The 28,000-nt window shown below is 41.6% G+C and overlaps 1 protein-coding gene across 1 annotated transcript in view; it reads left to right on the plus strand.

Moving 5' to 3' along the window:
* Nucleotides 1-28,000, plus strand: part of igsf9a (immunoglobulin superfamily, member 9a) — a 68,218-nt gene that overhangs the window by 28,581 nt on the left and 11,637 nt on the right. The window contains exons 7-19 of the mRNA XM_073477353.1: nt 3,023-3,164; nt 9,656-9,801; nt 11,456-11,598; nt 13,147-13,287; nt 14,110-14,226; nt 16,902-17,052; nt 17,309-17,420; nt 19,300-19,490; nt 21,680-21,897; nt 22,270-22,354; nt 24,707-24,877; nt 25,268-25,304; nt 25,614-27,884. Of these exons, the coding sequence (XP_073333454.1) occupies nt 3,023-3,164; nt 9,656-9,801; nt 11,456-11,598; nt 13,147-13,287; nt 14,110-14,226; nt 16,902-17,052; nt 17,309-17,420; nt 19,300-19,490; nt 21,680-21,897; nt 22,270-22,354; nt 24,707-24,877; nt 25,268-25,304; nt 25,614-27,884 (3,925 nt within the window). The remainder of the gene's footprint in view (nt 1-3,022; nt 3,165-9,655; nt 9,802-11,455; nt 11,599-13,146; nt 13,288-14,109; nt 14,227-16,901; nt 17,053-17,308; nt 17,421-19,299; nt 19,491-21,679; nt 21,898-22,269; nt 22,355-24,706; nt 24,878-25,267; nt 25,305-25,613; nt 27,885-28,000) is intronic.

Consider the following 28,000-nt stretch of genomic DNA (forward strand, 5'->3'; position numbering starts at 1 on the left):
ATAGGGAGGACATAAATGTGACATTACAGCACTGCGCTGCAGTAGATGTATGCGATTATGTTCCAAGGAAATTACATGATCATGATACATGATGATTTACTTTGGCATAATCATCAAAGGAAAATCATCATTCTTAACACACGGTGTGCACTTATCAAATTCACTCAGTTCTCTCAACGCTATACGTGCCTCTGGTTGCTTAACACGGTGATGCATTGACTTCTCCTGGGTTTGTATCGCTCTCAGGCACGTTCATCGACACGCTCATTCTGTAAGTCCTCACATGCAAAATCTTCCAACCCAGTATCACGTCAGTCGGTGAAATATCTGCATGATGGAGCTAAATCTATAGTTTTCGTGACACAGGCGGGAATTGTCGTTTTTTTTTCATTACACAGTTTCAGTTCAGTTCGTTTAAGATCCTGAAGATGACATTACATCACTACTTCACAAACACATTTTATTAACATGAAATGTCTCTAACCTTAACCAAAGTGAATCCTACACAATACATTTTGTAACTGTTTCATGGCAACACAATCACCAGATTCAATAACAGCATTTCTGCAAACCACAGATATGTTGAAACTTTACATTTCTTTATGTTCAACTTTCAATTTGCTTAAGTTGTGGTTATGTTTAGGCACAAAAACCACTTGGTTACAGTAAGGAAAAGCTCACGTTTTGGCTTAAGATACCTGGTCGCCACAAACATAGCTGGCAATTGTCTTGAGGTGTCTGGTGGTTTCAAATCTACAAATGTTAAAACACAATGTTGCGCTGCGGTCGCTAGCTTGGCAGGCTTCTCGTCTGTGGCGCCACCACCGTCCCTTCTACCTCCTGATATAAAAGTCCGCTTATAAAGATGTAAGTGAAGGTGATATGACACGTTTCATAGAAATGTCAATATGGTGCGTAGCCTATGACACATACAAATTTGAATGCATCAGTTGTTTGCAGAGACGCTAACTGCCAACATTTTATCCTGACAACTGGGCTGTTCACGAACGGAAAACATCTTTTCATGACTTTAACCAGAGTTCATTTGTTTCCTAAACCTAACCATAGACTGGATGAGAACCCTGATGCTGATTTGGCAGTTCTGGACTATGTACACCTGTCATCAAACCTTAATGGCGGCTCATGAATTAATTTCTGTTTTATTCAGTCAAAGAAACGTGGTGCAGGCAGTAAAAAAATGATAGTCAAGCTGAAAGTCACAAAAACAATTTTGATTATTGTCCATGTACACTAATCATGCAGATTATATTCTGTGACAGTTTCACAAACTGCTGTGATACTATTTTGTATTTTCATTAACTAAAAAAAATACAGTCCACAGCTTCAGATAGTAACTTGTTCATTATCACTCTTTAGTGTAGCTCATCACGTTTATGCCACAGAGGGTAAAATTGAGTTTTTTGAAGGCAGCACAGTCACTGAATATGCAGGGAAGGACAGCAGGTCTCTAGTATATTGAAAAATAGATTGTCTGTGATGTGTTTGGTCCAGCAGAGACAGCTGCAGCATGCCAAAACATCTTTCTTCGTATTTTACTGTTTTAGTTTTTAGAAAATGTCATGACCAAATAGACTGGAGGGTTTGGAAAGCCAAGATTTACACTTTCATTTCAACAGTTCCTCATTTACATTCATGTAATGTATGTGATATTTGATATGTTTTCATCCCTTTCAGTATTCATTTTCACAGCCTGTAACCTGTGTGACCCACCCTCATGTACCCGGCTCCATCTGACACAGCTTGTACTTTGTTTAATTTAAAATCCTCTTTACCTTTTTATGTCACACCTGACTTACATGTATCACAGAACTCAAAAGTATGATTTTATTCCGCAGTTGCTGTTGTGTGGTGGGTAAGATAGACTTCCATCATAGTAACATATATTTCTTAGCTGCTGTCACGGCCCGTATGACAGTTTCAGTTTACTCTGAGACAGTAAACTGCTCTGAAACAACAAATCACAGTCCCCCAGGAGAGCATACGCTTAAAATCTCTATGTATGTTGATGTCTACTGTAATAGCTTTCCAGTCTCTCACATGTCTGAAGCATAAGAAAACAAATCTGCATCGTCTTCGTTGCATTGTAGACATTTAGAAAATACCAGGGTAGAGATGATTCGATTTTAAATAAAAGTTATATACATTAAGCTGGATTTCTTGTCTTTAAATGAATCGATTTTGACTTTGTCTCTTCCCATTTTTCAAGCGTGTAGCTCCTGCAAACATCTTCGAGGGCTGCAACTAACAATTGAATTGTTTCATCTAAAAATGTCAAAATTTTTCTGGAAATTGCTCATCACAATTTCCAACAGAGCCCAAAGTGACGTCTTCAAATCAATTCTTTTGTCCAACCAACAGTCCAAAACCCAAAGACTCTTCATTTACTGTCATAAATGACAAAGAAGAAGCTGGAACCAGCAAATGTTTGACATGTTTGCTTGAAAAATGATTGAAACAATTCATCTTTTATCAAAATAGTTTGTATCTAATATTCTTTTGATTAACTAATCGACTAATTTCTGCAGCTTTATCCCCATCTTCTCCTGCTGATCTTACTGTTAATGGCATAACTTACACTAAACATGGCCAAGAAAAGTGGAAACTGACGGTGACAAACCTGAGAATGTTTTGTTTGTATGACATGAGTTTATTTATTTGGCTGTAGATGACATTATTATTTGGTTACTGTGTTGAAGTCTCACGAAATGAAGCACGAAGAGACACAATTTCAGTGCCTTGTGCCACACCGACAGATCCTCAAACATGTGACTGACATGACTTGAGCGATGATAAATGCACGTGTCATTTTGAAGACGGCGACGGCTCGAGGATGGAGTTATTTTCTTTTTTCCTTTTTTCATTTGAACCAACACCTTTTGCTGGAAAATAACGTGTTCTGAGAACTGCTACAGTTGGCTGTATAATTATATACTTACTAATCGTTAATTGCAGCCATTTTTGTGAACATACATGATGTCTTTTGTGTCCTGCCTCCCACCAGGTCCGCCTGTCATTGTCGTCCCTCCCAAAAGCACCTCCCTCAACATGTCCCAGAATGCACTGCTGCAGTGCCAGGCGGTGGCCGACCCCCCCAACATGACCTACGTGTGGCGCAAAGATGGAGAGAACGTCCATCACATAGAGTGAGTGCAGTCGTCACTCTTTGTTCCTGAGAAGTCGTTGATGTTTTCTGCAGCACTTTTTCGGGCAGGTGGAGTAAAATGCTCCCTTTGTTTTCTTAATGTTCGAGGATTACATCTAATTCAAATCGAGCTCACGGATTGCAAAACAAAAGAGGCAGAAAATCAACAATAAAAAATTGGGAACTCAGTGGCAGTAATGTGAAATAAAGAGGACAAACAGTAAGATCAGAAAGATCAAATAAAAATGAAAATGGACTCCCAGTGGACAAACACTTTTAAAAAGCTTGTTTCACGTTGTGTGCCGGTCCGCTGAATGATTTGATGACAAATATTGGGTTTTTTCGTGGAGTGATTTTAAAAAGAGGTGCACTACCTGCTCTGCTGCAGGACCTGCACATGTGAACTTCTACAAGTTCTGGCGACTGAGCATGACATTAGATGGAGGATCACATGAGGACACAAAATGCACTGATGTAACTTAAAGTCAAAAAGCATTAACTTTATATGTTTGATGTGTCATCGTTAATCATTTATCACGCTCTCAGAACGCAGTTGAGCCCGACAAAGTCAGCTAACTTTTACTAAAATAGCAACACTTAGCTATCCGCTGTAAGACTTGATAGTGGTATGGCGATGTCAAAGACGGTTCTGCACCTCTACATATGTTTTTTTGTTATTCACAAAGACAGCGTGGTGTGTCAGTGCCCTGAGTGTCTACAGAGATCACAGCTTTGGATGCCACAGTATGTAGGTAGGAGTAAAATAAGCGGCAGAAGCAGAACCGTATCAATCAAAATGAACAATAAGTAATTTATATTGCAACTTTTTCCTTTCACCTGCAGTTAACTTGGGCTGCAGAGAATGTTTTCGCGCCAACACACATCTAAGGGCCGCGACAGACAACTTAAAACTGAAAGGCTTCTTTGGTAGACCAGAAAAAAAAAGAAAGAGCTTTGCGGTAATCAAGCCTGTGAGTGATGAAAGAATACTTTATTCCTCCAGTATCTGCCCAGGAGAGGGAGAGAGAGAGGGAAGGAGAGAGAGAGCTGTACATCGGCAATATTCCTGAGATGATAAAAGGTGGATTTTTTTCCCCTCCTTCTGATGTGAAATTCAAATCAGCATCAAAAAAACCAACACCAAGGTTACTGGCTCGGGGCTTGACATTTTGTGCCAGGGATTATAAGTTGGAGCACAGCTTCCCTTTTTTGGATTCTTTGCTGCAATGTTTTGCATCTCAGTGTTATGCCTGTTCAGTTGGAAGAGATATGGTGACATCCACAAGTTGATATGATTTCATCGTCATACATATCACATAGAAGCACACGGCTCTGTGCTGTTGACGGCTGAGTGACACAGCTGCCAGAGCAGAGCTCAGGGTGACTCACAAGCTGGGGTGGGAAATAGTGACAAAATCCATTATGGTATATTTAATTATATATTGCGATATTGAAAATATAAATACATCCTAATTTATAAAGTTGTGAAGTTGCTTTAAGTCTGTTATTTATGTTACTTATTAAACAGATTAAATACCTGACAAGTTTGATGCGAAATGCATTGTGGGTATCCTTCAGTCTAACATTCATGTTGAATGCATTTCTTTCTTCGTTAATTCTCTGCAGGCTTTTGCCACCAGCTATCAATTAGTGAAATAGCTTGAAGCAGTACAAGAATGTGCATTAATGTGTCCTTGTGCAGCTGCATAATAGTAATAACATAACGCAGACTCCAGTAGAATAAAAACAGCTCCAGCTCCGACCAGCTGCAATGAAAACCCAGCACCCACACATGCTACTATGCTGCGACGTGCGTTGAAGTTAAGGACCTTAATGTGCGATAACGTTGTCTCTGTTCAAGGCATGTTTGAACATCATTGACTTCATTAACCTTGTCTGCTGCCTCTCTCAACAGAGATGAGAGAGAAGCGAGATGTCTCACTCCTTAGCAACTTCCTCAGCATAATGTGTCCAACTCAGAATGTTCATTTTTTCCCCTTTAGCTTTGTGTTCTGTATACAGTAGGTTCTTGTGCATGCAGAAGGTCTTGAAAGTTAAAAAGGTCAAAGTCCACACCAACAGAAGCTCCTCTCTCCCACACAAAACACTGCTCCTGAAACGCCTCGTCAGCAGTCTCGCCTATAATTTCGTGACTTTCTACCACGTAGCCTCGTCACACAATAGCATAATTTCTGCTGAGCAGCTAGTTTGGGCATGTGAGAATTAATTCACCACAGCTGCTCTGCTCAGGCATGTGTGAGCTGACTAATCAGAGCAGACTGGGTATTTGGGAGGGGGGCCTTAAAGAGACAGGATTTAAAACAGAGCGTTTTAGACATTGAAGAAGCCTCAAGTTTGGCATCATGACCATTGTTTTGGAGTTGGACATGACGATATTTTGAGGAGAGGGTGGAGCTGGGGATGATATCCTGATTGGATCTAACTGCTAGCTATTTGTCAGTCCCAAGGTAGCCACGCCCTGAAGCATACCCTGCTTATTTTACTCTAAATGGGATGTCAATTTACAAAGTGAACATCATGCTGTGTTGAAGAAGACATGAAACTAATGATTGAGACCATAAACTCCTTACAAAACTGTTTACTGAGCTCATAAATCAAGTGCGAGGGATAGGGTAGGGTCATTTTCTCATAAACTTACATACAATTTGACTCCTTTTTGCAACCAGTGGCGTCACCACCTTCTGGTCATTAGAAACAATGTCCATATTTGATACAGTCAATGTAATTGAATGACTTTCACAGAGGATATAGCATTATAGCCTGTTTTAGCTCATTGTTTTGGTTTTACGGTGCACTGTACTTACTACAGGTGAACTTTACTGTGGGGTTCAGTTTCATCACTCTCATCTACCCTGTTTCCACTGGGCGCTACCCGCTCCAGCTCAAATGGCAGACAAGCAATAGATGGTGAACAGGGTTGAACAGCCAAAATTGTCACAGCTGTTATTGGAGACAAAACCAGGGGTAGAAAGGAGAGTGATTATTGCACTTCCATTCATCAGGTAGGCAGGCGCACGACTCTAAATGAATGCTAATGCTGCTCCATGTCTGCTGGGCGTGTAAGGCAATTGTTTCCCAACATATTAGGGATAATCACTTCATATGGTAATGATAGACCAGCTGATCTGAGGCTCACACGTGACCTCTTATTCTCGCAGACTTAATGAAGACAATATGTTATAGTCTCTGCTACACAAAATACACACAAAATACAGCACACATAGACAAGTAGAAAAAAGGAGTGAATAAAAGGTTCAGTCATGTTACTTTAAAAGCAAAAGTGAAATTGGCCTGAAACTATGAAGCACAGAATGAGCTTTTCTGTAGGAGAGGCTTCACAATAGCCGTGTTCAGTGGCAGGGAGAAGATCTGAGTGAGCGGCGCATCCTTCATGATTGCCAGCACATCATCCACCAGACAATTGAACACTCTTTCAAAAAACGGCGGCTGGGATAGGGTCAGCCCAGCAGGTGGAGGGCCTAATTTGCATTACCTCTCCTCCTGAGCATTCTCTATCACACATATGCATTACAGTTACACTCAGGTTAATACTCAACATGATTTTGATGAGGGAAAAGTTTCAGAGAGGCTTTCTGGTGCCGATGTTTAATGCTGTTAACAGCTGAGTAGAGCACGATAGGATTATTCTGATTATCTGTGACTAATTCTGTGAAATAAGCTTTTTTGTAATTGCATTGGTAAAAACGGTGAGGTGTCCTTTGAGGATGTAGAAAGTTTCAGTTGAGTTTTTCCTCCATACACCATTTAAGTCATTTAATATGCATCAAGGCTAAGAGCCCACATGCGTGCTTACTGCGCGGTGGTTTTAAAATGGTTTTAAAAGCTGCTATTCTGGGTTCTTATTTTGAAATGAAACATGCAAATGTGGTTATACAACCAGAGAAGTGAGCAAGGCAAAGAGGCCTAAGTTTGCAGCTATGCTAACGACACTCACTGAGACCGTACTTAGTTACAGTAGTGCTTTCAGTCAAACGCTAACGTCATGGTTACAGGTTGCACCAAATTATTGTTTGATTAATATTTTTATTTAAAGGTGTATTGTGTAACAATTTAGTTCAAAATAATTTAAAATTCACTAAAATTATCAAGAGAACGTGAAGAAATAACAGTTTTGTCATTATGACATCTATGTACTGTGTTCCAGAGGTGTCCAGTGAAGTTAGCATGCTAACCACCTAGCCTCGGCCCATCCTGCTCCAAAGCTCCTGTGTTAGTGGTATAAACACTTCCCTGATGCCCCAAGCTCCTTGTCAGGACCACGAGCTGCACGGCTAACTGAGCTAACTAGCTAATGGCAGCTACAGTTAGCAGCAGTTAGTGGTTACTCTGGTGATATACTGTCCCCTATTTGTTTTGAGTATGAATTCGACAGGTAGGCAATTCTTACACATTGCACCTCATATACAAGTATGTCTGACAATACATGTTAACATGAATCTTACACATTATTAGCAGAGATAAATTCATTAAAACAGATTTCATCTTAACAAAACTGATGATGGTCAATCATGTGAGCGAGCTAAGCTAAGTCACTGTGCGGCAGCTGTCCATATTGGCGAAGCTGTCAGCTAACAACGTATTATTGAGACACCAGAGGAGAAATGCACCTCTAACATTAGCCATGCTACAACTGCTGCCGACTTGTTTACACATGGCACTATAGGCCGGCCTACATGCCATTATATGCCCCGTTTATTATGCAACACACTTTTATACAATATATGTAGTATGGGGGCCCTTGCTCCGTCTCACTATCAGTTATCATCAGGGGTCCTTGGCCTGAAAAATGTTGAAGACCCTGTTTAGCGTGTTAGCATGCTAACATTTGCTAATTAGCACTAAACACAGCTGGGGCTGATGGGAAGGACATCAGTCTTGCATGTATTTGACCATGTAAGCCAAGAAACTTTGATCTGATGATGATGTTAGATGTAAAGTCACTAAAGTCATCTTATGACAGCAGGATGTATCCTCTGGGGATCATGAGTTTCTGTGCTACATTTCCAGTTCACGTAATAGTTGTAGTGATATTTCAGTCCGGACCAAAGTGGACTGACTGACTTACACACTTTGTTGGTGTCACGATTCTCCAAATCTGTGATTCTGTTTGACTTTGATTTTAAGGCTGCAGTTCCATTTGGTTTTGGATTAAAACTTTTTTCAGCACCGATGGCTATGCTGTTGTTAGACCATCGCATTTGGATTTGTAAAGATCAACAGATCATTGGTTTTCGGCCTTGGCAAATCTTTCCGTCATTTACATTTTCAATTTCTTCTTTAAAAACATTCTGGTATTTGACATCAGCATCTTGACTTTATCGTGGTGTTCAGATAATATAATCAAAATAAAGATTCCACAGTTCAACAAAAACACCACGCTTTAGTGATTCAACAATAAACAACAAAAGTTAGAAATTCAGTTTGTCAGAGTTCAGTTTCTCAAATCTGCCCGAGTAAGCCCTCTTCTTAAACAAATCAGGAAAGGATCACTGTCGGAGCAATGTAGAATATATATAAAGTACTGAAGGGTTGATCCATAATGCAAACAATCAGCAGCTGCAGCCTAAATATTTGCAAAGCTTATGTTCAACTGATCACTGTAAGTCAAATCCACACTCTCTGTTGAGCTCTGGTTTGGACTCCAAATCCTGAGAAGTGTTTGACTCGCTCGCTGTTATACCGTATGTTCGACCTTCTTCATTTCCTCGTGCTGGGCAGGTATTGTACAGCGGGGGCTAGTTTGCTGAATATATCTGGCTGCTGCTGGGAACACTGCGGAGAATGGCCAATATAGTAAATGTGCAGTAAAACTGAATCTCAGGGGGAAAAAAAAGGCTTAAAAGCTCTGTAGAGCTGTGCAGTACTTTATGGGTTTGTCACTACAGGGGACCTCTTTCACATTGTCATTTGATTCAGTGGTAATATAACAATATAGATTGGTAAGTGGAGCTAAAATGAAAGCACCGTTCAGTAGCACAGGTTGACGTTGACATTGACGCGGTGAGGGAAAAACAGAGTAGTGACGAGAAATACCCAGGTTGTTTACAGTACGTGAGTCATCCGGCTGTAGAGTAATTAGCTGAAACATGTTACTGTTAGTCGTCCCACGAACACATAGCGTGGTGTCAGCGTGCATATGTAACCTGTTTGTAGGGTGTTGCAGCCTGATAGTCCCGCGGTTTTCTCTCTGCTTTCTCTGTAAATGTAAGAATGTATAAAATGAGTGGGCTCTCCTCTTCCCACTCCAACTGAAATGAAATGAAATTCTCCTTAACCTCCATCTGCACACAGTGCTGAATAACTGAGTGAAAAAAAAAACCAGCCCTCCTACACTGTTGATGCTGTGAGAGCCTGTTTGACTGGGAGAGCTGAATTACCTCTCGCTGCTGCTCTGAAGTGGCTGGCTTGTTCTTTACACGCTGAAGACTTCCCCATTGTTTTCTTCTCAAGGTCTCTGAAGTCGCGAGTGAAGATCATGGTTGATGGAACTCTACTCGTCTCCAGTCTCGTCCCAGAAGATTCTGGGAATTACACCTGCATGCCGACCAACGGCCTGCTGACCCCGCCCACAGCTTCTGCCAACCTCACAGTGATGCGTACGTTTCTGTGTGTGCTCTGTAGTCGTGAGTCCTCCTGAGACATCAGATGTTGCTTTTATTTCTCTGTTTTTATATTTGTTCTAACACATTATGGTTCAACAATTAAGCTGACAACCAAAGGGATTTTTTACATTTTAAAACTGTTTTGTCTAATTTAGTAAAATATAAACAAACAATTATTGTTAGACATTCAATGCTCATTTCTTACTGCTGAATATTGTCACTATGTAGATTTGGAGAAATTCAAACTCAGAATTTTAATATTTACAATATTATATACTGAATAAACACACTGTTCTCAGAGGAAAATAAGGTCCCCAGAACACTGTTTGAAGCTACAAAGGTGGCAGGGTCCGCCACATATAAACAAAGTAAAACAGCATGAAGCATACATGTACATTTTCTATCTTATTCTATTACATATGTTGTGAATAAGATAAAAACTTTGTCTGCTTGAATTACTGTATACATGTTTTAACTTCTGTGTTATTCAATTAGCACATTTAAAGTGAAAAGTTTTCACGTGTTCTGTCTCCTGTAATTAATCACACATCTGGTTATTTTATTTATACACGGTGACTCACGGTGATTGAAAACCTTTGCATTAAATGTGACTGATTGAACTTATTATAATTAGAACATTTAAGTGTAACTGAAATACATTCAGGCTAATTATTTAACAATTTAAATGTATAACAGGTAATTAGCACTGACACTTTACTCATCTGATGTTTAAAACTGAAAGTGCAGGAGCACAGCTTCCCTTGAAAATCAGATATTTTTCTGATTTCTCAAGAAATGCTGACGAGTCCTCTTTAAACGTTTAAAATCCAAAGAATAACTAAAATGACAACACAATGTGAAGAAACAAGATTTTTTACATTATCTCAAAGAAGTCTATGTACTGTGCTGCAGATATGTCTACTGAAGTTAGCGTGCTAACCAGCTAGGTCTGGCCTGTCTACTCTTTTAATAGCATTCTGAGCTCCCAGTCCCGACCACTGGCTAACTGAGCTAACTAGCTAATGGCAGCTAAAGTTAGAAGCAATTAGCGGTTACTATGGTGATATGCCATCCACTATTTGTGTGGAGTGTCAATTCAAGAGGTGACCAGTTCTGACATACTGCAGCTTTAAGAGTTTATAACCCTGTAACATCTCCTGACCACATGCATTAAAGGTACATTAACATATTTAATTGACGTTTAACCTTTAACAGCATCAGCAGAGATATAGATACTGTTCTGTAATCACTGTATTAAACAGCATGTTAATCTATTTGGGAGTGATAGCAGGAGATCATTGGGGCGGTTCCTTTTAAAGAAACGCTCATTTTATAATGCACTTGCTTGGATTAAAGCATTAACAGTTAGAAATCACTTTTCCTCTCAACATTTTACTGTTGTCTCTAGACCCGTGTAACCCTTCAGACACATCCAGTCAGCTGTAAATACAAGGAACAGCACTTGTAGTAAAACAGAACCTCATCGAAAATTGATTGCAACAAAACAACTGTGTTCTCAAAATGAATCAAAGCGAGGTTTCTCTGCACCACTACATGTGTTTTCCCACGGTATTGAAACAGCAGGGTGTATCCTAACTGCAGTAGTAATTACAAAGTAAACAGCTGTATTTCTTCCCTCTCTGTTTAGACCCAGCCCGGGCTCTCCGAATGCCCCAGCAAACGTTCCTCCCCACAGGTATGGATGGTGTGGTCGCCTGCCCGGCGGCAGCTCAGCCTCTGCTGCTCCGTGTGGATTGGACCAAAGATGGAGAACCACTTGACCTGTCCTTGGTAATAAAATAATCATTTCCTGAAGGCCACTGCTCGACCTTTACTGTGCGCCCAAACTCAAAATTTTGCCCTTTGCTTCGTCTCTTCACCACTACTGTATTTACTGATACTGCAGGCATCACCGGGAACTGACAGCTGAATCCATTCATTTTCTCTTAGCAGAGAAATGTCAGACACCACCACCGACATCTAAGAAAGCCGTCAGCAGCCCGTCATGCAAACATTTTTCTATCAATCAGCCCATTTATCTTGCTCTACAGAAGAACGAGATATTTCTTGCTATTTCAACGTGAACACTGAAGGAGATGCTGTTCTTTTTCAGGCATTTTATGGCACATTTCCTGGTACCACTGATTGAAATATCCTCTCTATTTCCGCTCAACTGTCATTCAGCCACATACATCTTAATGGACAGGAAGGATGTGTTCAATCTTAAAAGCTTTCTTAGCAATCCCAAAGGAGCTCCGTGTTGCCCCTTGCCCTCTTGTTCTTTTATTTTTTTTCACTTCCAGTGCAATTTCACTTTGTCTGAGGGATGGGCGTAGGAACCTTGATGCAGTAGATGAGGGACAAGGGACGTGTCTTCTTAAGTTCCTCACAAATGATTTAATCTTTGCCTTTCAGATCAGAAAAACCATGATTCTTTTTTCTAAATAAGAGCCCAGGATGGCCGCCTTTTAAAACATTTTCTTTGTCTTGTGTGCAAAAAGTTCCACCCACTTCCTCCTCCGACATCCCATGCTGAGTTGACCCCACCTCCCTCAGCACTTTGGTGTGAGCGACAGACATGCCGTTGGATGAGACGCGCAGCGGGAAATGTGATAGATTCCTGTAGTGCGGGACACAGGGCGTCGGAGTCAGGCTGTTATTCTGCCAATTATTCCGATTCTACCCTGAATGTCACAAGCTCTCCTACCCACAGTAATACGTCCTCGCAGCCTCATTTTGGAGAGGATAATAGCAGTTTTGACTTCATTACACGGAGTGGGAACCTTTCGCGCAGCTAAAGCGCAACACGAGCCTTCCGCTAAGGCTTAATGGGAAGAAAATGGACTCGGAAATGTAACTGCTTTTCATGCAAATGCTTCAAAAAGTCATTTGAAAAGCTCATTCTGTTGCCTGCTGCTTGGATTCACCTGAGGAATGATCAAGAGAAAATCTTAAAAGGGTTTTTTTTTTAATTAAAAGAACAAACAATCACTCCAACTTTTACATGTCGTGTAAAAGCTGTGACAATACCAATAAATAATACACAATTTTAGAGAAGTTTGGAAGTAATCTGCCCAGTGGAGACTTAAGTACTTAACCAGTGCAGGACTGTGGCGGGAAGATATCAAAATAATATTTCTGTAAATCCCTCCAACACAGCTGAGGAGCTCATACGTGGCTTTGGAGTGATTACAGATTTTCTGCCTTTTACCACTTTAAGCTCTCTGCACACTTCTAACTTAATATTTCTTTTTTACATTCATGCTATGCATCAGTCAAGGCTGCATGTGCTACTTCCTTTTCTGTCTATGTGGTATGAACATTGTGCTTTTCTCCCAGTATCCCGGATGGACCTTGACCCCAGAGGGGTCTTTGCTCATGGCCACAGTCAACGACGATGCAGCAGGCGTGTACGTGTGCACGCCGTACAACAGCTTCGGCAGCATGGGTCCATCTGGGCCGACGAACGTGATTCTACAGGTCAGTGTGCAGTCCAGGCCAACTCTTAGTGCAGCGATGCTTTACATTATGGCATTTAAAGGAACGTGAAAAAAAAATTCAGCATCTACTCACCCTGATGCTGATGGAAAGTAAAGCGAAGTTTTCGTAGCCCGATAAAATTAAATAGAATAAGAGAAAACGCTGCACATATGTCTTGTCTATATGGCTGTATGATCCACACTGCCCAGAGCAGAAGGATGTGGGTGCATGACATGATCCGTAGGAGGCAAAAATACGGTGAAAATTATCGCCCAAAAGAAAGAGTGACAGTGAGATTTTCAACTTGAAGCGTTCAGAGCAGAAAATGTGGCGTGCTTGGAAAAGGCTGCCTGATGCCGATGACACTCGCTCCTCATTGTGGAACAATTGAAAAAAACGCTATGTGGACATGTAAGGAAGACTACATGTCTTGCACCATAAACACCAAATAGTTGGTTAATCATGTCCAGGAAGCTCTGAACCTGCCCCTGAATCTGTCTTTCCAGTTCTGCTAAACTGTCTGTCTACACCAGTGTTGTGTGTATTTTAATTAACCACAACTGCATCCGTCACAGCGAATTAAAAATTTAACAGAAACGACATTTTATTGACCTTTTCACTCTGACGTGTGAGCCCTTTGGCATTAATGGAAGTCAACTCAGACTCACTACAATGCCTCCTCTATTGGGGAGTTAATTGTGTGGCTAATCCTTTTGTTATTAAGATAATCTTGTCCAAAGCGGCAGTAATCCAGTCTTAAAATCCATTGTTGGCATTGCTGCAATCTCCTTGATTCCGCTATATTGCCTTGGCAATTCACAGGACCCCCCATCATTCAGCGTCACTCCAGAGGAGCAGTACAAACAGGAGGTTGGCAGCACCCTGCTCATCCCGTGTCAAGGGAACGAGGACCCAACAATTAAAGTGACCTGGAGCAAGGTAAATAACACGGGAAAGAATATTCAAGAATATTGCAGTGCCACATCATGGCGCAATTATTTACAAGGACAACATTTTCTTATTGTTGTATGTTTCTATTGAACATAGCTCATGTCATAAGGTCGCAAAACTTTAAAAAGAGCCTATGAAACAGAAACACGTGCCTTCATATGCAGTATGTATAAGCGGATCAGTTTAGATATGTTTACTGGAAAAAGGCTTATTATCTTCGGTTTACTGCTGCATAAATGAATAATTCAGCGATAGTAAATAGACAGGGAGATGGTTTTATAAGGGATTTGGTTTCACTCAGTTTTGTTTTGCAAGGTTAGACTTAACAAAATGTAAGTACCCTCTTAGGCTATATTAAACAACTCAAGGTTTGAAACAAAATCTCTTTTATAACAAGTGGGTCTGTTTGTTGCCGGGGGCGACAGGGGAGAGTCTGAGGGGTGGGGGTCAAACTTTTACGCTTTTTACATCTACCAAAATCTAATTATCTCATCAGGGCAGTGACACATTTTCTGATGTTTTGTCTCTGTTCTATCATTGTTGTCCCGTTGCACCTGGAGCAAAATGTGTCAAATATAGCTTCATTTCTACAGAATTTATCCAGTATGGCTGTCAAACAATCCCTAAATCTTGTGTCAACTTCTTAATTGTGCAGTTATCTCACTTAATCACAATTTGTTTTACGTCAGAATCCCTCTCTTTCTCATCCTGTAAAACATTTCAAATCACTCATCCTGCACTTGGGAACGTTTATCCATTTAAATGTGATTCAGGCCGATGAGCTAACCCGGAATATCGTGTAAAACTGCACTTGACAATTAGCTAGTGGGCGGTATTACCTAGAACAGCAGTATCATGTAGGAGTGTGTGTGTGAGTCAGTGAAAACTTTGTTTAGATTTTCAAAAGAGCATAATTAAGATCTAATTTTTTCATTTCCCTCTCATCATCCTGCTCCTGATCTGATGACACGGGTGAGGGAGAGGTGTATGGACCTAAACAAGTTAGCAGATGGTACCTGCAGGACTTTAGCCATTTTAATGCCAGTTACCAAGTTTACTCCTAACAATATTTTGCAGGGGGGCACCTTTGCTGCATCCTGTGCTAAGCGCCACCTAAGCACAGGATGACTGGTTAAAAGAATTACCTGTACAAACAAGACATATACCAGAATGACAGTGGGTGCAGCTGCTTGTACTTATACCCCATCTTGGACATCCTCCATGTTCCAGTTCTCTCTGAAATACAGCACATTTATGGATGTACCAATATTCTATAAATGCTGCCATCACATGGTTGCAACATGCCTCACGCAGTGAGCAGTACGACGCTCAACTCATTGAGATCACAGCATCCATCCTTCTCCTCCATAGAGATCGAGTGAGCAGTCAAATTCAGACACATTGACACCGGGACCAGAGTCAATTGCCAGAATAAAAAGGCGACCGTGCACGCTTTATAAGTCTGATTTAGTGTTAAGATACTCCTTAACCTCATTCGCTCTTTTATTTCAGATCCAGTCTGCTGGAATAAAGAGCCAGAAAAGAGAAAAATACATCACTGACTTAATTCTTTCTGACTGCACTCCAGACTAGACTTGAACAATATGACCTAATCTACATCAGAATACATTATCAGACATGTTACTATGTTGGCAGTGATGGAACGTAGCTAAGTACATTTACTCAAATACTGTACTTAAGTTCACATTATTTACATTTCTGCTACTTTATTCTTCCACTCCGTTACATTTAAGAGGCAAATATTGTACTTTTTACTCTAAAGTTGATAACTTTAGTTACTAGTTACGTTTTTTGCAGATTGCATGCTGCAGCACAACCAAAGCACATTATCAAATTAATGTATTTGGTCCGCAATCTGCTGTTTATCGGATCTGATAATCAGCCAAGTCCATCATTGGTTGAGCCACATTACACAGCAGGAGTGCACAAATGTTTCCTTTGGAGGGCCAAAACTGAAACTTAATGGTGGCCCAGGGGTCAGTAGTAAACAACTGTTGTGTTATATTGTTAAGATCCAAAATGGTACTTGGATCCCAAGTTCCCTTGACAGACTTCCTGCACAAAGTGTCACTCTGCCAGATGCTGAGATTATGAAAAATACTTAATAATGCATGTTTAATGAGCATTTGTATCTAATAATAAAGAAAAACTGGCATAAACAGTGATTTATATCATGATATTTTACAGAGTACAGTTTTTGCACAGCTTGAGATCGCATGGGAAAAGAGCGAAGGCCGACAAAATCAGGAAAAAGACAGTCTTTTACCGCCGTTTTCCTGATATTATGATTATTGTGAATGTATTTTTCATTAGAAACTGGTGGGCCAAACCGAACCTTGTAGTGGACCAACTTTGGGCAGCCCTGGTATACAGCATACTTACATGATGTACTTTTAACTAACCCCTTATACTTTTGATACTTAAGTACATGTAATATCAGATACTTTAAAACTTTTACTCGAGTACTATTCATATGGCTGAATTTTACATTTTAACACAATGTCTTTACTAAAAGTTTGTTGTTAATTAGAACGTTTTTTTTTAGCTTGCTGTCCATTCCAGCTGCATCTTCTGATCTACTGTGTATTTACACAGATTAAAAGAGTTCTGTACCATTTGTTAATGGTCTGTGTTCTTGGTAGGTTGACTTGGCTCGTCGGACATCGTACTCCATAGAACCCAACGGTTCTCTGCTCCTGCAGCCTCTCACTAAGGACCACCAGGGGGCGTGGGAGTGCATCGCCACTAACCGTGTAGCCTCGGTGAAAGCCAGCACACGAGTTTTCGTCCTGGGTGAGTGCCAACAGCAGAGAGAACACCTCAACACAAGCGAGTCTGTTACATGAGCCGTCCCCATTAAAATGTATTGTTTCAAATTGTTTGCTCTTTACCTCCATTACACCCAGCACAGGCCGGATGCCTGTGCCTCCAGTCCGCCTCCAGCAGATAAATGTGGCACATCCAGAGTTGGCCTCTAAACTTTAGCTGGATCAGGTAGTTGAAGTGCTGGCCAATTTCCATCACCTCCTCTCCGTTCCTTCCATTACAGGAACCAGTCCCCATGCGGCTACCTCTCTGTCCGTCTCTCCAGGGGTGAGGCAGGCCAACATATCCTGGGAGGCAGGCTTTGATGGAGGATCAGCACAGACATTTTCAGTTTGGTGGGTGTAAAGCCTCCCACTTTCTTCTCGGGCTGTAACCATGGCAGCCATCGACAGCGCTGGTATTACTCTATTGATCTCTGGGATGAGGAATTCATTTATCTGTTATCACTTCATGGCAGCTACAATAAAAAACAGTGCCGCAGAGCATAGCTTCATAATGCAGTGGTCATGCTAGCTACAATCGGAGGTTAAGGGCAATTGAGAACACAGCACATTTGTTATATGTGAATCAGCGCTTTGATATTAGCTGAGGAATCACAGATGAATGACTTGGGTGAGTTAGATATGTCTGTGATGTATTAAAAGCCAATTGTCAATAAAAGGAATCTAAAACTGCGACAATGTACCAACCATTGAACAGAGAGCTCATTACAACAGTCTAATCAACTGTTGTAATGTGCTCTCTGTTCAAGACTCAAGTGTAATAAATTGTCCCTGTTTTAAAGGTGCAGTATGTAGTTTTGGAGAAGAAAGTTCATTGACTGACCACTAAATAAACAAACTCTCTTTGTTTTCATGACTGAACACAGTAAACTGAGTAAACAAACTGACCTTAAAGGACAACACAGTTTCATGCTGTATTACTTTGTTTATATGTGGCGGACCCTGCCACCTTTCTAGCTTCAAACAGTGTTCTGGGACCTTATTTCCCTCTGAGAACAGCTTGTTTATTCAGTTATGGAAAAAGTAAATATCTCTGTGTTTGTATTATTACCTCATTAGTTTGAATTGCTTCTCCAAAACTACAGTGTCCCTTTAATGTGTGGGATGTCTCGGTTGAATTAAAGTAAATTTAAAAATATGGTTCACAAATAACAAAAAGATCTTTTTTTCATGTCAGAGAATGCAGGTGATAATATAAAGAGAACATGTTCTAATGCTTATCTTAATCACATTGTGACCTGGAAGCGCTGCATCAGATGAAGACGAGATGAGCTATCTTAATCCCTGAGAGGGAACTGGGTCGTCGGCGCAGCAAGGAGCAGCGCAGACGTAAATATCAATGGCATCAAAACAATAAAAATAGATCAGTATTTAAAAACGCAGCTAAAGTGTCGGCTACTCCCCCCTCTGACAACCTGACATGTTATGACCGTCATAAACAATACACGTCATATTAAGAGAAAAACTGAAGGATATAATGTGATTTTTTTTTCTCATGAAGGCAGAAAGTGATGCTTGCTGCACTTTGCAACCTCCACCGAACTAAAATTATAACGATTTTGCAGTTGTTTGACAGGTGTGAAAGCTCTGGTGGCAAACATTCACACCATCCTCGCACAATCAATACAGAAAAGAAAAACACACACAAAGAAAGCAAACATCTCTCTGCTCTTGTCTGTTGCTTTGTACGTACATCCTATTTCATGCACCAATATAATATACATAATTTGAAAGTGTGTAAAAGAGAAAGACCTCGCAATTATCCACACTTTGTTAATACGGGTAATTCCATGCCCTTTTCTATATTCTCATGAAAGAATACTTCCTTTGAGTCGAAGCCATCATCATCAAAAACAAAAAAAAGGGACGTATTTTCAGACTCGCATTAATAATTTTCAAAAGTTCCTCCTGTTTTCAGTGGGTGAATAGATTTTCTTTGCCCCGGGTCAAGTAATTTGCTCTGTATAAAATAGACGTGTTGAACCTCAGCTCCGGTAGGAACATGAAAATCACCATAATTGGAGTTGCAAGCTCTCCGTGCAATTGCAGGGATACATCAGTGCTGTCTCTGCCACAAAATCCGGAGCTGATGATGAGTATGAATGATTAATGAAACCTACTTTTCTGTCATGTTTCATAAAACCAGACTTCAAGAATTTCCCGCCGCTCTTTTGTTCTCACTTCTCTTCTCTCCATCTCTCTCCCATGGCAGGGTGAAGAAGATTTTAGGGAGCTATAATGACGAGAAGCAGGACTGGTTCTCTGTGTCGGTGCCCCCCTCCTCCGGTACCAGGCTGCAGGTGACAGGCCTGTCTCCTGCCACCGACTATCAGTTCAGCATCCTGTCCAACAATAAAATGGGCGCAGGACCCTTCAGCGAGATTGCCACCACCCGGACCTTGGGTCAGTACTGTTTCGTGTAGATTTGGTGCATTTCAACAGTTGCCTCCAGATTATAGATCCAGTCTCAGACTTGTAAATTCTCAGATCCACTGAGCTCCGAGGCTAACAAAACTCTTATCAAGTGTTGTATTTCTCCTCACTCATTTTATTAGAACAAGGCCCAAAACATTCAGCTAGCAGGCTTTTTCATTTTCAGCCGGTGCTGACCGTCACTTTCACCGGTTGAAAAAACAAACGCTGCCAGCGGGAGATTGTATCAACTGTAGCTAATTAAAGTTAACTCCCTGAGTAAATCGCCCAGAGGACAAAATGAAACATGGCTCTTGTGTGGTTAATACGATGGTGTCTGTGCACAAGCCTGAGCAGGATTTTTAGCCACACTATCCAAAACATAAATCTCTAAACAAGTATTGGATGGATTGCTATTAAGTTTTGTACAGACATTAGCCTCCCTGTCAGGATGAAGTGACAGAACTTTGATGATCCTCTTTTTATACATACAGCATCTAACATCATCAGGCCAGAAATAGTCATATTTCATATGGCAGGGCGCAGCTCACTATAATGATGTTTCATCCACTTTTTTATAGCAGCTAACTAATTTAAACCAAACTTAGCAGAAAAAATAGCACCTGAACATACATCTGTCAAGAACTACAATGACAAAAAACAAAAATGTAATCAATGTGTACTCTGCTAACATCAAGGGGGCGGGATTTATGATCAGTACTGCGGCCGGCCACCAGGGGGCACTGTGGATATTTTGACTTCACTTTTGGGGCGGTGTCAGCTCATCCATCTTATATGTCAATGCCAAATGCCTGCTAAACTAATGATATTCCCATCAGTCTCAGCTTGTACGTCATACTTTCTGCTCTTAAGCAAATGCTAGCATGCTAACATACTTGACGGTAACACTTCATAATAACAATCGCTGATAAATGGTTTTAGTTAATTCAACTTGAGTTAATGTTAGCACTGTTAACAGACAATGAAATGCTTTATAAACTATTAAAAAACAATTGCTGACTGTAAAGTTGCAGCTGATGTTGAAAACTCAATAAATGGTTTATAAAGCATTACATTGCTGTAGCACTGCATCAACTATAAACTAAAGTTAGATCGTCTAAACATTTATTAATTATGGTTATCAAAAGGCATTACATACTAATTTAAGATGTTGACCATAGTACGCATCATATTTGCTCAAGATCAGCATGTTAGCATTGTCACGCTATGTTAGCGTTTACCTCAAAGCCCGGCTGTGCCTCACAGCGTGAGTGTAGCTGTAGTCATGTGTTATCTGATGTGGCTTAAAGGTATTTTCCTGAGCTAACTGATGTCTACAGTCTTCATTGAATGATCAAATGTTTGCCTTGGGGCAGTCGTTACACTGAAAGCAGTCTCATTACAATGTTCTTCTCTTCTTCCTCTCTGGACGTACCTACATATAGGTATGTTTATTTGTCTGCCCCGTAGCCTATGGCAGACCTGGGCAGTGGACGGTGCAGACTGTGGAAATCTTGGGAGCGAAATGTTGATTTTGCCCCCTGGAAACGTTTTTACCTTTCCTGGCAGAGAGTAGACATCCTTGAGACATCTAAGAGATCACGGAAATACCTTTGAAGATGCAACCTGCTGCTGGATCAGAGGCAAAAAATAACATTTAGATTCTTTCCCAAGGGTTTGTGTTGGGAAGAGAGTCATTTCTGGTGACACAATCTAGCCAAACATGGCAATTTCAGTTCAAAAATCTCCTAATTAAACATTTATGCAAAATCAGTCATCATCCGTATTATTATTCTATTCCAATATTCAACTTGATAGTGATTGAATTGGGGATTGGGGATTGGGGATGTTCAAATATTCATGCTACATTTATTTGGGCCAAAAATGTATCTGTTAACATTATTATCACCATAGTAATCAAACTTTCTGAAATAATACTGAATTTTAGTGAACATGCCTCATGCCATGCTTAATCAAACCCAACCGACTGGTCAGTAAACTGCATATTACAGCTTATTTGGGACTCTGCAAAGAGCTACCACCAAACCCCAACCCTGCTCCTCTCACACTCAAGGTTGAACATCTGTGGCAGCAGCAATTTCCTCCCCTGTAATTTAATTTTTCCGCCACAACGTATCTGGCTGATCAACTGAAGGTCTTTCTGATTCCCTCTGCATCAGATGCTCCACTGCGGAGAAGTAAACTAAAGCCCCCGGCGTCGCTTTCGGCTAATCAGGGCTCAGCAGGTGTCGTTCTGCAGTGGTCCCTTCCTGAAGCTCATCACCCGCCCATCTCAGGCTTCGTCCTGCAATCCCGCATAGAGCAAGGGGAGTGGTTTAATTTGGACGAGGACATCAGCGCCAACAGCAGCAAGATAGTCGTTCCAGGTCTGCACAAGGTAACAAGCCATTTGCTCTGCTCCCTCTGAGACTAATCATCCCACGCTGCTTGTTGAATGCCTTGGAGATTTTGTTATCTAGGCTATACCTCCATGGTTTTACTTTTGTAGACTCTCAAATTATGCACACTACACGGCAGCCATCACTTTTCTGTCGTCTTTCAATCTGCGTGCCCTGTCTTTGCTCCTCTCTGCCTGTTTCATCCTTCTTTTTCCTCGCCTATATAGGCCTACACAAATTCAAATGAACTTCATTAGCATTGCAGGCACAGTCCCGTGTTGACAAAGTGTGGTTTCATCCTCTGCCCCCCCTAACTGTGTGTGTGTGTGTGTGTGTGTGTGTGTGTGTGTGTGTGCGGATGCTGGTCTCAGGACTGTGTGTACGAGCTGCGGCTGCTATCTCGTCGCGGGGAGTTGCTGAGCGAGCCCAGTCCATCAGTCAATGTCTCAACAATGGGTAGGTGTTCGAGAGCAACCTTGCCCCCTTCACATTCGTGCCCCACCCTCTGTTTCAACCCATCCTTCTCTCTCAGTCTTCGTCTCCAACTCTTTTTTTTCTCTCTTGCTTTATTTCTTCCCGTCCCTGTGTTCCCAGCGTTGGACCTAAATTAGAGCAGGGCCCCCGGGAAGGCTGCCCATTAGACGCCTGAATGATAGAAATAGCACCACTAATAACTTCTCAAAAGAATTAGTGATAGAAGTAGTACTGGTCTTTTCTGATTCATATGTGAATGTAACATGAATTTTTCATTAGATATGATACAGAGATATCAAACGGAAGGATCTACAACACCCACTGGTATCACCCAAGGACTGTATATTGTTTAACATAGCCCTGCTAATGATTTCACTCTGACTGAGTGAATTATGCAAAGCAATCAAGTTTATGATTTGCCGATAACGATCATCAGGGACATGGATTGGAGATTAGATCCACTTAAAACTGGTGATAGCAACGCTCACAGCAATCTTGTATTATTTTTATGGGTTTCACTGTTTGTTATAAAAATGAATTATACTTATTGACTGACGCAAGCAGCACTAAATATGCGTGAACTGAAGGTCAGCCGTTATGATCAGATGATTGTACAAGCTTAATTTCAAGCATTGCAAGCTTAATATCATATAATTTAATAATACAAACTTTATACATTTTTGAAGTTTTCTCACAATTTGAATGTGAGTCTGTACAGTATATTGTGACTCACACGTGTCCTTAAGGACTCTGTAAGGACGCTCCCACACAGAGTTTAAAAGCCTGCAACTCTCCTCCAGTTAGTTAGAGCTGAATAAGCTTCTTGGATGAGAGGTGAAAAGTCCAGTTGCCTATGATACAGCACATGGATTTACCATGACCTGGATCACTGAGAACCTTCATCAACAGTATATTGTGGTTTGTTAAATTTGGAAAAACTTAAGTAGACCTTCTTGTATGTCCTTTTTATGTACTGTATTTCCGCTAATAAAATAATACTTAGACCAAAAAATGTCTATATAGACACATAATATATTAAATATTTTAAAAATGTAAAGAAATAAAAAATATATTGTATCATGTATAACTTCCGGCGTATCTCATTGTAATAATAAAATTAATTTAAAGGTGCAATAAGTAAGAACCTGCGTTCTGTCTAATTAATTCTCAAAACAAACAGGTCAGCATATAAACAGAAAAAACGCTAACTGCTGCAAAATGTAGCTACCATTAGCTAGTTAGCTCAGTTAGCTGTGCAGCTGGTACGGGGCACGGGGCGACTGTTGTTGCTTATACTACTAGCACATGACCGTCTGACCGGGACAGGCCAGGGCTAGCTGGTTAGCATTCTAACTTCGCCATGACGTCAGAGCTGTTATTTCTTCAAACTCTGTTGATAATTTTAGTTCATTTTGAACTTTTTCAACTAAAATCCTGACATATTTCACCTTTAAGCATAGATTGGCTGTTGGGTACCTTTCTCTAGAGAAGAGTAGAGAAATATGATACTCGTGTCCCAAACGATTCTCAGGTTATAAATCCTCTGCTTTCTATCCCGCCCTTTATTTCTTCCAATGACCTTGTTAAAATTCTACATAGTTATCACATGAAGTCATACTTCTAAACTCAATTTGTCACTTCTGCATGAACTGATCTTTCAGCCTCTGTTCAACCACAAACCACATCCAGTATCTGCTTAACCTGCAAGACCCACAGTGATGACATACACCCATATTATGCAAGCTAAGCAAATAGTTGCACTCTACTCGACTGAGTTTACTTTAACTTTACTTTAGTAATTTCAGCTTTAGTCAATAGTTGTTTCACTGTCAACAAACAATGAAATGCTTAATAAACTATTTATGTAGCAATTATCTATTATATTGTTGCAACTGATGTTTATAATCTTTTGTAAATGGTTGATAAATACTGTGTCGTCCATCTATAAACATGATTTGGATGGCCATCGTAAAGTTACGAAGTTTACAAACCTGTACATTTGCTTAATAAATGGTTTATAAAGCATTTAATTGTTTGTCAACAGTGAAATAAGTGTTAAATAAAGTTGAATTAACTTTAAATGTACAATTTATTAATGATAGTTATTATACAGTGTTACCATTTCTTTGATTTCTGAGAAAATGATCTACATTTTTCAAATACAAATAATAACAGTAAAATGTAATAAAGTAAAAAAGGGACAGATTATATCTCAGATTTTTTCACTTTCCTTATTGTTTTGGTGCTTTAATTAAAGTTTACAGTATAGTCAGACCTAGCCTTCTTTTATTTTTATTTACTAATATTTATATCACTGATAAAATGATGTCACAGGGATGGAGATCTACCCCGCCACATCCCGACTCCTGGAGTTCGTCCCGGAGCCATTACTGGCTGGCGTGCTGGGCGGGGTCGGCTTCATGTGCTTGGCACTGGCCTTGCTGCTGGGGTCCGCCTGTATCATCAGCCACAAGAGGGACCGGCGCCGCAGAAAGAAGAAGGATGGTAAAACGCCCCTCACTCCACACAGACTCAGCAGACACTCACTTTGATGAACTGCATCATGAATATCATCATTTATTCAATAAAATATTGAAGGCACTTTCAATCCATTATATAAATCATAGCCCACTGCATGGATTTGGCGCTCCTCTTGTACCCCTGCTCGTCCATCCAGTTGTAAAAGTTATTGATGTCATTTACATTACTCGCTAATTAGGGTAATTTCTCATTAGTGGCTGATAAATGTAAGTGTAATTAACTTTTTGGACAAGCCTGGGTGCCTTGGGCGCTATAATAGGCTCTTATTGGGGTTGATTATGTTTTTACTTCTTGGTCAGTGTGGTTGTTTCCTAATGAGTCAGATACCATCTTGCCCCTCTCCCTCCCTTTCAGAGCCTCCTCCTGCCATTTATAAACGCTCCCCATCAATGTAAGTACCCCTTCATCATTTCATTATACTGCCTCCCATTGACCTTTCCCTCGGCATCCCCTACAAACTGAAATATCTTGAAAATGCCAGCACTTCGGTTGTTCTCTATATCTTCTTTCTCTGCCTCATCTTCATCTATTGCTACTGCTGCTGTTTTGGTCTCTCTCTCTGTCTCCCCCGCCCCCTCTTTCACTCTTGCTCACTCTTATTTCTCTCTGTCTTATTTTCGCTCCCTCTCACACCTCCGGTTTCTCTTACAATTTTCTTATTTCACCCCTACCTCCCCCTCTTTCCTTCTCTCTCTCACAGAAAGACTTCAGGCACCGGCAGTCCAGACAGTGTGTTGAAGAAAAGCCTACTTCCAGCCAGCGTCCTCTATCCCACCACTTCCTCTACCACCACCTCCTCCTCCTCGCAGACAGACTGTTCCTCCTTTAGCACTGAGAATCATCACCGGCGGAAGCATCTATTGTCCAGCTACAACAGAGGCCGCCTCACCAGGACGACTTCTTCTCCCATTTCGCCTCCAATTGAGTTGATCTCTCGCGGTCCAGACGGGCGCTTCATGCACCCGCCGTATGACAGTGGCACACTGAAAAGCATAAGGTATAACCAATCTGCTCGAGTCAGGAGGTCTGTGTCACTGCATTCAGAGAGGGAAGACAGGAAAGAGCCGCCGTTTGTGCTCTCTGTTGACCTGCTGCCTTGCAAACCAGCAGAGGCTGATTCCACACGGCGGCTTTATGACGCAACCCAATGCCTGCCCCGTCACGGCCCCTACGTCGTGGATCAGAAGCCAAGCTATGATGGCTTTCCTGACCTCAGCAGCATGTGCTCAAACAGCAGTTTAGCCACCGTTCCTCATCAAGACAGAGAACTAACTCTCACATTCCCAGTTCTCCCACACATCCGACGTGGCCTAGGTCAACCATCCACGAACGCAAGCGCTCTGGTTCTCCAAATGGAGCACGAGCGGGAGGCGGGAAACCTGAGTCACTGCCTGAAACTGGCTGAGGAGAGGGAGGAGCTGGAGAGGGAGCTTCGGAGGTACACTCTGGAAAGAAGCTCCATGCGGAGGGAGCGTTCAGAGTTAAAAAGTGCTTATGAGCCTTTGTGGGAATATAAGAGCAGCACTTTGCCACACAGATACCCGCCAAGCAAGGAGAGCTTTGGTCTGTCCCCGAACCCCTTCTCTTCATCTTCTGAGCATTGGGAAGCTCGCTCTTGTGCCTCTCCTCCCACTCTGATCCCGGCCTGCACTTTTGTCAACGCGTCTTCACCTGTGGGTCCCACTCTTTTTAAGTCCGGCACCCATCATCCTCCTCCATCGCTCACTAAACAGACCCCCTACCAATCTGAGGAGGCAGACAGTTTCTCCAAAGACAGATTAACTCTCCCACATCTCCCCTCAAAGCACCAGAGACATGAAAGTGTAGAGGCAGCACCAGAGGGCTATGATAATTCACCACAATCCACACTCTCAGAAATTCAAACGAATGATTCATGCTCTGAGGCATGGAGACAGAACAATCTTAGTCATGGCAGCCTGTCAACGTCGTCTTTCCATAGCAATAAATATACTGAAAGATCTAATTCGACTCGAGAAGCGGCGCCAGACTACTCAAGAGTGGAGGTGGTGTTTCCCGAGCCCACTGATGAAGACGTGTGCGTGGAGATGAGTGTGGATGAGCCAGAGCTGGAGGTGTGTGTAATACGACCTACGAGGCCCATGCTGCACCACAGAATCGCCTCTCATGTGCAACACGGCCGCTCGTTGACTCGCGGAGGCCGGTATGAAGACACGAGTAGGAGCAGAAGCTTTAACTCTCGCAGTCACGATGTTATCAGGGTCCCGGCTTCTCCGCAACCTCCACAGCCAGGGCTCTTGACAGCTGTGACCCAAAGTTCTAAAATTTTGGACTCAAAGCAGCGAAGTCGGAGTCTTGACTCAAGGAGAAGGAGAGAAAGCAATTTCCTGACTCCTGATGCGTGGATAGACTCTCTCAGCCAAGAGAACTGCTCTGTTGCATCTTCCCGTCATTCAGATTCTGTATTCTGGGAACCCCAGACCTCTCCTACCAGGAAGATCTCTAAGTCTCCTGCAAATGTTCCTTCTGCTACCCAACCCGCTTCTCGTTCACCTCCCGCTGTGGATCCGTTATCTCCGAGGAGCAGCCCAGAGAGGCCCGTACCAAACCACAACGTGCCTTGCCATTTCAAGCCAAGAAGAGAAGCATCCGTCTATCCCAATGGTGCCAATTGGCCGATCGCCTACCAGGAGGCAATGAAAAAGGCAGAAGGTTCCTTGGAGGCCATGAAGGAAGCTTCCAGATGCTTACCACCCGAGGACAATGATCAAGATGTACTAGAAGTGGAGGCAGGAGGCTACGAGGGGGTGCCAGAGTCTGGGAGCAGCTACAGCAGTTACGCCAGCAGCGGCCTAGGCAGCATGGAGCCCGCCAATGGACGCCTGTCCCTGTGTCACCTTTCCCCAACCCTCATCAGCTCGCCCGAGACTGTAGAGGAGAGCCAGGGGAGCACAGAGGACAAGCACAGTCACCAAATGGAGCCAAGCCAGAGGTATTAAAGACATAATGAATGAGGGAAATAATGTTTTACTATATACTATTACCAGGAACTACATTTCAGTCCTTAAATGCATGGATCTCAAATTCCCATTTGTATATTATACAGTC

Source organism: Pagrus major, chromosome 12, assembly GCF_040436345.1.
Source record: "Pagrus major chromosome 12, Pma_NU_1.0".
Lineage (NCBI taxonomy): Eukaryota > Metazoa > Chordata > Actinopteri > Spariformes > Sparidae > Pagrus > Pagrus major.